Genomic DNA, 13349 nt, shown 5'->3' on the forward strand with positions numbered 1-13349 from the left:
CAGCCAAGTCACGGAGAAGTTGGCGAAGGCGTTTTCTTGCCAAGTCAAGAAGAAGCAAATAACAAAGACCTGTAGATTATCTTACCAATTGATGCTATTTCTCTTTGCTTGCAGGATTTCAGCGAAGCGTACTATCAAGTGCCTTTACCTCATCAACAAAATTCATCTCCGGATCTCTCCGCAACTCCCAATTCAAATTCAAGTTCCGAAAGCACAAACTCTGAAACAAAGTTTTTCTTCCATCTCTCTCGCGCATTGCAGTTGCAATTCCCTTCACCTCGTGTCAAGATGAAAGCTGAAAACTCCCTACACCGCCTACGAAAGCAATCTCTTGATCCTGGCGATGGGGCTTTTTTCTCAAGCTTCCCACTTCACTTGAGAGGGAGAATTGTTGGTAAACAATTCTCTTGAGGGGGAGAATTGTTGGTAAACAAGTTCATGAAAAGCATGAGAAACTGGACGTGATAGTCATGAAGCAGATGAAGATGTCCACACTCACCAAAGACATGATAGATCTGGGATAAATTGCAATAAATTTTGGTAAACAAGTTCGTGAAAAGCATGAGAAACTGGACGTGATAGTCATGAAGCAGATGAAGATGTCCACACTCACCAAAGACATGATAGATCCGGGATAAATTGCATCTCATGATTGTAATGCAATAAGCATGTAGATAGGTTAATTTATGCGAAGCATCAAGTAAACCCAATAGGGGAATGAGGTGCATCTCTTTACAGTGTGTTTCCTTCATCACTATCCTTGTGCGTCCATCTTCCTTGAGGAGGAGTATTGGACGGACAAGGAAATGTCCGCCAAGAAGTGAAACGCCACAACATATCTATACTATATATTAAGGAGACTGGTTTTTCAGTGTCACCAACAGTAATGGGTTGCGTCTCTAAGTGTATGCATGAGAGCGCGTCTGCGCTTGTCTGAGCGAGAGAGAGGTCTCCATCTCTGATTTCCACACAACGGCTAGCAGGCCAATATTTATCTAGAGCCTGTTGATCTGATGCAACATGAGGGCATCTTTCGACTTCTCTCAGCTTGGTGCTTGGTTTTTCCCTTGGTGATCATATCATGCAATTAATACATTCACTACATGTTGAACAAGTCAATGCTACACGTTGGTCGTTGTAGGATGTGTCCAAAATGGGAAGTTTTGGGTTGTTTTTAGCGTATGCAAAGTGGGGGATTTTCTTGACAGAGAGGATGATAATAGAAGCAATCGTATAAGCCACAGGGATGGTACTGATCGAAGGACTCACGGAGAACATGATGATCGTGGAGATAGGTGTAATGGATCTGCTGGCAATGATCAAAATGATGAGCGCAGAGACCAGAGCACGAGGGATTGAGATGATAACCACTAAAGAGAACGAATTTGCAGTCTGAGAGATGGGAAGCTGACCAGCTAATAGGGTCAGGGGTCTTGAATGTAAGATATTACCCTAGTTAGGATGCTGATGGATCTGGACTCTTGTAATGAGACGAAGATGCTGAAGAGGAGCTTGAAATTGAGTTCAACGAGGATGAATACGCTGATGAGGCTGCCATCAGCTTGTATCTCTGCAAAAGATCCATTAGCTCATTGCCCTTGTCTAGTTTGACAATACGCGCAGAAGGGAGTTCCTCTTGGACACTCGTGGTTTGCAAAAGCGTATACAGACCAATGAGGGAAATATCCAGCACAAGATAACATGCCAACCACCTCGATGACAAACTGTTATCCTGGATATGCATTTTCAATATACACACATAATAGAGATGGCAAACAAAACATTATGCTCCAACCATTGGTTCAAACCTCCTTGTGGGATTTGCATGCCTTGTTGATGGCTCCAATTGTAGTAAACTTTCTATACACACACATGTATAGTAGACTACATTTGAAAGGAAAACCCCCCTACGCTGTAAATTTTTGAGAATTATGTTGGAGCCTGTTGTCTTAGCTTATGTTGAGCATTTTAAGAAAGAGCATTCTGACAAAAGAGCGTCTCAAATACTCGCTTCAACACCCACTATGTCAAAATCTTCCAATGGATTTTCTTTCCATTATAAATCAATCCAATCTCAACACATGCGATTCGATGCACACATAGGGCGAGTATTCCGCAGCATACCATTATGCTCCAACAGTTTCTTGCCTTGATATCTCCTTGTGCACTCACATATTTCATGCCCCTACACACATTTGGAAACTTCACTCCGTTGAATTTTCATGAAATATGCTAGGGCCCATAATCCTTGCTAATGTTAAGCCTATATTGCAATCGGAGCATTTGGAAACTTCTCCTTTGAATTTTTATGAAATATTCTAAAGCCAATGATCCTTGCTAATGTTAAGAACTATGCTGCAATCGGAGCAGTGTAATAGCTGACGCTGTGAGGAAAGGGCCTAACAAAGCAAATGATACAAAGTTGGGCCTAGAACGTTGCAAGGTTCCCTTCATAGAAGAATTGTCCTGACGGAGAGTTTTCAGGAGGAAGAAGAGCAATCTTAACCACATTGGCAGCACCTTGTTGAGAAGAAAGCTCACCCGTAAGGCTCGTTAGGTCCGTCCTCACATAACCGGGATGAACACAATTCACAAAAACCCTTCCACTTGTAGGAGATAGCTTCTTTTCCACCTCTCTTGCCAGTACCCTTGTATATGCATGCAGAGCTACCTTGCTCATTTTGTAACTTGGAAACTTTAGTGGCCAGCCCTTGCCCTCCAAGCTTTGACATTTCACATCACTTAGGTAGGTGTCCAGTAACTTATCTATAAAAGCTTCTGAAAGATTATCCAGATTGGCCAACTCTTGTTGGAGTTTTGTGCTTTGAAGATGCTATGAACAAAAAAGATCATGACTCTCAGTCTTCAAATTCACTGCGAGTGCGTTGCATTAACATAATACTATCAAAGCTCTACTATATATAGAGGAGACAACTACTCTTTGGAAATGTTGTGTGGGTGCTGGTTTGTGTGTGTATGTGAGTGCATACGCTTGTTTGTGTGTGCATGTGTGTGTGTGTGTGTGTGTGTGTGTGTGAGAGAGAGAGAGAGAGAGAGAGAGAGAGAGAGAGAGAGAGAGTGTTTTACACTAAGCTGGCCATAATCAGACCCAACATTGATGATGCGAGCTCCTTGAGACGAAGGGCGAAGGAGAGGGATGAGGGCTTCAGTGACATGCTTGGCACCATAATAGTTAGCATCAATACATGCTTTGGCCGATTTGTACTCGATGATAAAGCCCTCACTGGTCTCTTGCTTGAACTAAACCAACAATGCACAGAGATGAGGCTTCATTCATTCAGTAACATGCCATTATTCCAAAATTATTGATAACAAGGACGGACTTACTCACCATTAGGTCTGCCAAGTCAACCTTGTTCTTGTTAACATAGTGCTCATCAACAACCACACCACTTACTGCTGCATTATTGACCTAAATTGCAATGGCAATTGCACAAAAACATTAACCTAGTAGGATGACCGCATGGAAGAGCATGGAAAGCAATCATTAATTATCGGTGGCTTACAAGGATGTCCAATCCTCCAAATTTCTGAGAGATCCAAGACGCGAAGACAGCAATAGAATGGACATCTGTGACATCTAATGGATGGAAGTGAAGATTGTGAAGGCCCTGCTTTCTGAGGGCAAGGAAAGCATCTGAGCCTCGTCTTTCATCACGAGCCGTGAGAACTACGGTAGAACCCTTGTCCGCCAGCTGCTTGCACACCTCCAGCCCAATGCCCTTGTTACCACCTGTCACCACGGCCACCGTCTCATCATTCCACCATCTGCTTCACAGAACCACGTTCACATCCTCCTCATCATCATTATCAGCAGCATCACATGCTTTCATGCGTCGATTCTCATGCCAACTCTCTCTCTCTCTCTCTCTCTCTCTCTCTCTCTCTCTCTCTCTCACGCGAGAGGAAGTACATACAGAAACATACCTGGTAGAATCCATGAGGGAGCTTGCTAGCTAAACTTGAAGGTGCAAGGGAGCCCTTCTAAATCTGCGTCGTCTTAATAAGGTGAGCGAGCAAGGAGCAAGGTCTGCAGTGGGCACGTAAAGAAGGTGCAGAGCGGCTCAAAATGCTGCAAAGAAAGTTTGGAATAAAATAGCGCTGTGCTCGTCGTCATGTGCCATGCATGACTCGCCTTGAATTTTGGGGAGTGTTTGATGAACTTTGGGGAGTGTTTGATCTAGTTTTGAACTCCCTTGGCCAGCTAGACCAAACGACGTTTCCCTTTCAGGACTTATAGTCTGCGTTCAGACTGCCGGCCAGTGCCGGGCCAAGGACTCGTGGCAAGGAGCTCAGCTTAGGGCGCTTACAGACCGAAACAAGCCTGCCCAATATGTTTTGGGATGGGCGCGCATGCGTTACAGACCACGTCCGTTGCTCATCTGGTGCAAAGGCTGAGCTGGCATGCGTGCAGCCAATCATCAAGCGATCGTAGCCCCTGCCCAAGCTTGGACAGGGGGTCTCCGCTGCCCAGCACCTTGTCCACCCCGGTATACTTGCAGCCAATCGAATTCCACCTCTTGGATTCCACGCACGCACACGACCCTGCTGCCCAAGTTTGGGCAACCGATGTGTAAGCGCCCTTAGTCTGCTTTCAGGACTTAGTCTGCGTTCAGACTGTTGGCCAGTGCCGGGCCAAGGACTCGTGGCAAGGAGCTCAGCTTTGCGTGCATGTCCACCGTGGTGGAAAATGGTTGGAGGAACAAAAAGCATTTCGGCTTTTGGACCCACCATGAGACGCCGGGCGGCCGCAGACCTTGGACACACACCATGTCCATCGACTATTGGGCGGAAATCGCGGGGGGTGCTTGGACATGGCTTGGGACTAAGTGACACGGGCATGGGAGGGTGAGATCTATGGCGGGGGGATTGTGGGCCGTAGATCTGAGTGACGGCGTCGAAAGTAATTTAGGATATCTAAGATTACTTTTTGTAATCTAGGGTACCCTAGATTACTTTCAGTTGTTGTTGTTTTGCATACGCGTTTTAAGTAAATTAAGGCCTCCACGTTTCAGAACGCATGCATGGCGAAGTGGTTAAGACATGCGTCTCTCATGGGTGAGGTCACAGGTTCAAACCCCACACCTTCAAAATGAGGTATTCTAGATTATTTGAAACACGAGTACCTTAGATTACTTTTTACCATAGATTACAAAATTAATCTAAGATACCCACATTCCAGATGTACGACCCACAATCCCCCCGTCGTAGATCCCACCCTCCCATGTCCGTGTCACTTAGTCCCGAGGTTGAACACAGAACCTCTCGCAACCACAAGGTACAACCTCGCAACTGACAACAAATATTATATATAAGCGGACTTCTTTTTTGTCTGAATTGAATGCTAGTGTGTGCAAGACTTCTTGGCTCGCGTCATGGGTGTCGCCTGAACCTACCCTTCAATTGGTGCTAAGAGGGCTCCCCCATACACCAATTGCAATGATAGCAATTTCCTATTCTCCCAGCTGGTGGTGCGTGAAGTTGACAGCAGGAAGAGAAAGTGTAGACTAGGTCGGACGCGTGACGCTCTGCATGTTTCTGCATGCAACTCTTCTATCGAGCTCTCCTGCTTCCCCTTCAACCGATCTTTTGCCTACACCCTACTTTGTGCACCTGAAGGTTCTCCTGCTCTCCTCCGCGGGGGGAGGGGCAGCATGGCAGTACATGAAGCCTTGTCAAATGGGCTTGTTCCTCAACCGAGGTCCTCCCAGCAGAATATGTCTCCTCCCCTAATGAATCTGGGCTCCCACAGACCTTCGCCGTGCATGCTACCACCCTTGAATCATCCTGGCTCGGGATATCTTCAAGGTATGTCCACTGATCAACTCCCTATTGTAGGCATGAATGATACTTCAACCCTGTTAGGGCGTGGGCAACTCCCCTCTTATGCAACGATTGTTAGAGGAGGAATGGATTCTATATTCATACCCTCTAGCCCTTTGAGCTTCCGTCCTACCTATGTAAATCCTTTGTGGGGCCTCGGTGGTGACAAGGATCAGCAATATGAGATACACCATGAGATTTCAAAGGCTAATGCAGAGTATGCAGACGATGACATGGGAACTCTTGGCCTAGACTTTGAAAGAGGCTGCTCACCTCATGGGCACACTAACTCCTCAAGCAGGGAATCTCCCCCCATTGGTGAAGAGGATACTTAGGAAGATCTGCAGCTAGAACAAGAGGGCATTACTATCCCCTACAGAGATCTTGAATACTGGCAGTCTCCACTTAAGCAAAAGGTGGTTATAGGCCTCTGCCATGGTTTAAGACTCTCCCTGGAAACCCTCAAAACCTGGACTAACTAGCAATGGTTGGGAAGAAAACTCAAGCTGGAACAGGTGCAGTACCTCCCAAACAATTATTATTTGTTCTTCTTTGAAGACCCAGACAATGCTTTCCAAGTTATCAGCCAAGGGCAATGGATTATAAAAAATACTCCTATGTCGGTCTTCAGCTGGTACCCTGGCTTTAACCCTAGGGGTCCTAAACCTACCAAAGTCCCTGTATGGGTGGAGTTCCCATACCTACCCATAGACTTCTATCCCTGGCTGAAACAAATTGGAAGTTGTCTTAGCAGAGTCCTTGGACAAAAAGCAAGAGGGGGCTTTAACCCAAAATGGGACCCCCAGATGCTCATTGAAATTGATGTTAGTAAGGAGCTGAGAGTTGAGGTCCCTATTAAAAATCCTGCTGGTATCATCCTGCACTCTCAGAAAATCAGTTTTACAGGAACCTCCCTAATTCTTTCTTTCAATGCTTCAAACAGGGCCACCATATCAAGGATTGTCCTGAGCTTAAACAGAATACTACCACTACAGATCCTGAGCCTACTAATAAGAATGATGGCTTCCAGCCGGTCAACAAGAGGAACACGTCCAGAGGCGATAAGTTTGGCAAACAAGGGAAAAATAAAACTTTCCCAAGCCCTCTACTGGAAAATGTCTTTGAACCCTTCTCCACTTTCAAAGAAATCAATGATGAGAATGGATCAGCTCATCATCATGACCTGAACAAGATATCCAAGCCCAGTCAAAGGAATAAAGACACAGAATTTATGGACACTACCGGGCCTGAGCAGGAAGTCTAGAACCCCGAGCATGAAAAAGGATGCTTCTCCTCTTCAGACTCTGATGAAGAAACTATCCCTAGCTCACAGCTTCCTAAACCCATGGATAACCCTAACTCTTCTTTTGATGCACAGCTCGAAGCCCATGATATGGCTATTAAGGACAACCTTACCTCTCCTTTAATACCTTCCTCTGACACCGCTATGACTCAAGCAGAAGAGGAAACTTTGCCTGTCTCTAGCTCCTCCAAGGCTAAGAGAAAAAAGGAGTTGCCTAAAGACCCTAACAGAGCCTCTGTGTCTCTAGCAAAACCACTAAAAACCAGTAAAAAATGAAGCAACCTCCCTTCAAAGGCCTCTCTTTGAACTGTAAAGGACTTACTGATCCTATCAGAGCCCACATGATCAAAAGGTGGCTATTGGATTCTAACTGTAAACCTGACTTCATATGTTTACAAGAACTTAAAGTCTCTCGCTTCAAACTGACTTCTAATTTGCAAAGGATTGGAGCCAATTGGAAATGGTACTGTACAAATCATGCAAATGGTAAAGGGGGAGCTGCTATAGCCATCTCTGAAAAATATGTCCCATTGGTAAAATCAGTACACACCTCCTGAAATCATAGTTGGGTCTCCTTGAGTGTGGAATCTCCTTTCAACTTCACCATTGTCTCTTTATATGCTTCCAACTCTATTGCAAAGAGATCCTTTACCTGGAAAGAACTTGAAGTCCTTCCTCAACCCTGTATTCTGTTGGGAGACTTTAACATGGTGGAAGACATAGAAGACAGATGGAACAGACTGGGCCATACAATAGGAGGTAATGAAAGGAGTACCTGGAACAATCTGAAGGACCACCTCAACCTGATGGACACTTCTCCCACTTCTGGCTTTACCTGGTCTAACAAACAACAAGGTAATGCATACAGAGCTGCCAAACTTGATAGAATTTATATGAATTGTGGTCTTCTTAGTGAATACTGGCAGGTCAATTGTTGGAAAGATAACTCACTCTTGATGTCTGATCACTGTCCACTGATGTTTGAATGCCACAAAGAAGCTTGACCCTTCAAATCAAGTTGGCATCACATTGATAAGTCTCTTCTGCCCATCAAGTGCATTAAACAGAAAGTGAAGGAGGTCTTTCATGATGCATTTAGTAAAAAACAGTCCGCCTTTAAAGCTTGGGATGAAGCTGTGAAACTGACTCAAAGAGTTTTGAAGGACTACAAAGAAAAGGCTAAGACCATTAGGAAAAGCAGGAGAATGATGATAGAAAAGTGCATCTTTGACTTAGAGAAAGGTTCTAGTGGTGATAGTCCCCCCTCCCCTGACCTTCTTGACCTTAAGGATAAGTTGAGAAAGGAAGACCTTCTAATTGCTAAAAACTCCTTAGTATGGACTAGAGAGTTATGGGCTGGGAAGATAGATACTCCTGATAAAAACATGTTTGACCTGTTAAAAAAGAAAAAAATTAAGGACTTCATCCCCTTTCTCAAGGATGAAGCTGGAATTGAGTCTCAATCTCATCAGGAGAATTTGAAAACTGTTCATAACTTCTTCACCAGGGTTTTTTCAGCTCCTCCTAAAAGGGGGGTTGACATCACTAAGGCAAGGGCTAAAATTGCAAGAATAAGGAAACATATGGTTCCTCAAGGCCTGTCCAAGATGATGGATCAACCCCTCAAAGAAGAGGAGCTGAAAGAAACCATTTGTGCTATGAAAAAAGGTAAATCTCCGGGCATTGATGGCATGCCTAATGAGTTTTATCAGGAGTATCAGGACTTCCTAGTACCTCACTTGATGAAAGTCTGGTAGGAGGCTTTACAATTAGGAGCCCTCCCCTCCTCAATGAATACAGGGGTCATTAAGCTTATACACAAAAAAGGGGATAAGGGGGACCTAAACAACTGGAGACCTATCACTTGTCTGACTTATGCTTATAAGGTCTTTGCCTTAGCTCTTGCTAGAAGACTCAGCCCCATCATGAAGACCATCATACTTCCAGAACAAAAGGGGTTCATCAAAGACAGGTTCATATTGGATGCTATTATTACTCTTTGGGAAACTTATGAATATGCTGAGGAGTCTGAGCAACATTTCATGTTCTTCAAAATTGACTTTGACAAGGCCTATGACAGGATTGAGTGGGATTTTGTGTTTCAATCTTTGCATGATATTGGCTTTGGTAAACAATTTATAAAGTTCATTTTAGTTCTTTTTGGCAATGCTCTTGCTAAAGTAGCAATGAATGGTGAACTGGCTGATTGCATCTCCCTGAAGAGGTCCATAAGGCAGGGTTGCCCAGTAGCGCCACTTTTGTTTGCTATAAGTTCAAATGCTCTGGGTTGGCTTGTGAAATATGCTCTAGACAAAGGACACATTAAAGGTATCAACATACTTGGAGCTGCTAATCCTCTCTGTCTCCAACAGTTTGCTGACGACACGAATGCTATCATGTCAAATGATGAACAAAGAACCAATAGTTTTTGGGATTGTCTAACTGTTTTCTGTCTAGCCAGTGGCTCCTCCATCAACCATACCAAAACATGGTTCAGACTCTCAGATGGAGACATTCCTACTGTTGTGACTGCTGCTGGTTGCTCTCAAATACAGGACAGGAAAATTTTTAGGCTCCTAGGAATCCCAATGGGTTTCAGGATAACCTTCAACCAAAGGTGGGAGTGGGTCCTAAACAAAGTCAGACAAAAAGTTTACAAATGGAGGGACAAGCAAGATTCCTTTTCAAACAGGATCTTCATCTTGAACCATTACTTGTTACCTTCAGTAATATATTTTTTCTCCTGTTGGATGCCAGTCAAATACCAGATTTAAAAACTTCTATCCATATTCAGGTCCTTTCTCTGGGGTTATGATGAACAAACCAGCTCAGTTCCGAAAGTTGCTTGGTCTACATGCTGCTTATCAAAGGAAGCAGGAGGACTGGGTTTGCTTGATCTGGACACTATATCAATTAAGATGGCAGCTAAATGGATCTTGAGGAGTCTGGACTCATTGGACTATTGGGCAGTACTAATTAAAAGAACCATTCACAAATTCAAGCTAAAAGACTACAAATCTTGGTCAAATTTGTCACTCAGGGACATCATCCTCTCCTCCAAGGACTATATTCCTTATGGTTCCAAGCTCATATGTAGATTTTGGTCCTCCTGGAAAATCATGAAATCAAAATGGCATTTTACTAACACTCTTCTCTCTAACAAGCATTTCTTTCTCCAGGATTCTCCATGGACTGGTCCTTGTGCAGGTAATCTAAAGCTGGGATGCTGTAGAAGAGCCCACAAATGCTTTAAGGCTGGAATTCTGAATTGGGGTGACCTTTTCAGGGAAGAATCTATCAAAGAAGTAGGGGAAATTCAAAGGCAATTTTGTCTCTCTCAAACTGATGTAGTATGGTGGTTGGACAGACTTCATGCGGTAACAAGGCAGCTTCGTCTTCCTGCTAGGGCCTCTGAAAAGTCTGCACAACTTCCTCAAATAGCCATTTAAATCTATTTTGCCTTCAAGAAGCAAAAAGGGGTAGGAGAGTAGCTAAAGAGAAAGCTAAACTCTAGATGGAAGCTCCAATGGACTTGTAGGAAGTGGTCGTACAGGTTCATCTGCATATGGGCATTTGCTAATACCATTAAGGAGGGCACTCTACTTTGGCTATGAATACACCATGCTTGCTGGATAGGGCAGAAAGCTAGAAGGTGTGATAAAGGGGATGGAATCTGCAAAAGATGTCACCTGCATACTAAAGACCACTGTCACCTCTTCTTCAACTATCCTCTGAACAGGTCTGTTCTGGATGCTGTCAAGTCCTGCTGCTCCAAGATCTCCTCTCACTTAATCACCTGTAAGGAATTTCTCTTGGGGAACTGTAAAGGTCTTGATATTCCCCTTTGGAATAAATGGAGAGGTTGTATTATCTGGTTCATCTGGAATTGTAGGAATGCTGTAACCTTTGATTCCCCAACACCCCACCCTGGTCAGCTTGTATATGAACTTGGCAGATGTGCCAAAACCCTATGTTCAAGGATTAAAGACACTCTTCCCCATTCTACCTCTATCTCATCCCTCCAAAGAGAGCTGAATTGGCAGCAATGGGATAAAATTATCCCTCAGTTCTTCTCCCCCACTAGACTACTCATGATAGAGTACATCCTGAAGTAACCTTTTGTTCTCAGGGTTGCCCTCCCCTAACCTGTGGGCCTTGATGTACTTATCTCTGTTTTTGTGTTAATCAAATATTTCTACTCTTTTAAAAAAAATTTAAAAAAATTCTTATTCTCCCAATCAGGTATGGGTTTCAAGCTTGCAGTGTGCCGTCCCTCTGTTGTCTTCTCAGACTACATGCTGCTCATTTCATTGCGTGAAGCACTGCACGCAGGGAAGGTGATATTGAATAACCTTCTTGGCTCACTAGTATAGGGTTGGAATTCTTAATGAATCTTTGTTCGCTCAGCATCTTGCATAGAGAATTTTATGCTTGCAAGGCTACACTACGATCATGTCCCTTGGAATGCATGGAGTCAGTGTTCGGGAAAAGTGTGCCTCAGCTTAGCCTTGAGCCCGTTGCAAAATCAAAGTAGTTGGTTGAGGGGAAAGCAAAAAGGAGAAAATTTCGCTTAAAAATACATGGAAAATAGTGTAATTTTGCAAAAAAAAAAATGGTGAGTGTTGTAAAATTTCCGGTTCAGATTTGTCTTGGAGAGATTTTTGTATGTTTGTGAAAATGATTTTTCCCGAACACTGCATGGAGTGCACACATTATAGGCTGCAGAGAACGTTGCGGTGTACTATGGTGTCCATGGCGTGACATTGCTGCGATTGCAAGGTCTCGCTGCAAAAAAAAGGCCTGAAGATTTTCATTTACATCAGCTAATTTGATGTACTTTTATTTTCCTGAAATTATTTCGAATGATGGTTGGCACTTGGTCTTCTTTTTCAACCCAACAACTACTTAGTCCTTATAAGGTTCTTCTCCTTCTACATGGATTTTTTCATGTGTGCACACTAGGGTTTGTCATTGTGTGATCTTATCACTATGGCATCCCAATCTGCCCCCATGGACTTAAAACAACGTGCACTGGATGGACGATGTCAATCATACAATACATTTCTCCTTGCAGGCTATGGAGTCCCAAATCGATGGTACTGAAGACATCGACGATGTTGATGCACTGCTTGGAGCCTCGCGTACACTGCTTTCCTCGCTCTTCATTGAAGGCATTGGAGATCATCCCCATTCGAATCCCACTTGGCAGTCCATGCCTGGGCAACATGCTCGACATCCTCCTGTTTTTGCAGGTTTGGGCTTTTGCTTGGGCAACACTCAAAATCTCAATGCAAAATGAAGTGGGAGCGGCTTCGCACGCTCTACACTAGGGTATGTGCCTATGAGTGAAAGATACCGTGCATATGGAAGCAGCAAAGAGATGTGCAAAGTCACTACCAACCGAAGACTTCCCTTTTGAGATCTACGACAAAATGGAAAACTCATTTAGAGACAAGCGCAATGTCGATGTTGGCAGATTGCTCTTCACTATTCACTTGATGAGGACACTGTGCCAATATGTATCTTCTACTATCCCTGCACTTCATTGTTGTAATGTCCTTCATTGTAAAGACTAATCAAATAAATATATTTCTTGATATATTGCCTAATATGTTGATTGACCTTGTAGCTGATGAAGGGGATTACGTAACCAATGACATCCCTCCGACAGCAAACAGACCCGCGGACGAACACCTCAAACACCGATGGCGGAAGGTGCTAGTAGTGACACTGCTTCCGATGCGCAATCAGGGGGGCATCAAGAGAAAGTGTGCATGCAAAAGAACCAATGTCAGTACGCTTAGATTGCGAAGTTCAGCAAGAGAATTCCCTCTTTCATGGATGCTTCAGAGGACCGGAAGGACTCCAAAGAGGAGGCTCCGGGGAGGAGGCTAGAGGGATTGGAGGCCAGTGTTCTGGAAAAATGTGTCTCACCTTAATATCGTGTCGTTTTCAATTTCCAAAATGCCGGTTGAGGGCAAGGGAAAAAGGAGAAATTCTACCCCAAAATAGAGAAAAATAGTGTAAAATCGTGAAAAAGTAGCCTAATTTTCTAAAATTTCCTCTTGGCAAATTTAAGGAAAGGAAATTTGTATGTTTGAAAAAATTATTTTTCCCAAACACTCGAGGCCACTCAACAACAAGGATCTTTGCTCTTTAATTGATAGGGTACGTGCCGACTCTATCAAGTCTTTGGGAGTCG

At 43.9% G+C, this 13349-nt stretch overlaps 1 protein-coding gene and 1 pseudogene across 1 annotated transcript; one reads left to right on the forward strand and one right to left on the reverse strand.

Moving 5' to 3' along the window:
* Positions 1–2194: 2194 nt before the first annotated feature.
* LOC147431752 (short-chain dehydrogenase/reductase 2-like) lies at positions 2195–4105 on the reverse strand. Its single transcript, XM_086494249.1, has 5 exons — positions 3949–4105; positions 3528–3789; positions 3353–3433; positions 3088–3261; positions 2195–2833 (listed from the first exon to the last, which is right to left on the reverse strand). Exons 1-5 carry the CDS (start codon positions 3960–3962, stop codon positions 2429–2431), a joined length of 936 nt encoding a protein of 311 aa, XP_086350375.1. The 5' UTR covers positions 3963–4105; the 3' UTR covers positions 2195–2428.
* Positions 4106–5675: 1570 nt separating this feature from the next.
* LOC147431753 (uncharacterized) lies at positions 5676–13086 on the forward strand (annotated as a pseudogene).
* The last annotated feature ends 263 nt before the right edge of the window (positions 13087–13349 follow it).

This window comes from Adiantum capillus-veneris, chromosome 21, assembly GCF_014529385.1.
Source record: "Adiantum capillus-veneris isolate H3 chromosome 21, ASM1452938v2, whole genome shotgun sequence".
In the NCBI taxonomy this organism is placed as follows: domain Eukaryota; kingdom Viridiplantae; phylum Streptophyta; class Polypodiopsida; order Polypodiales; family Pteridaceae; genus Adiantum; species Adiantum capillus-veneris.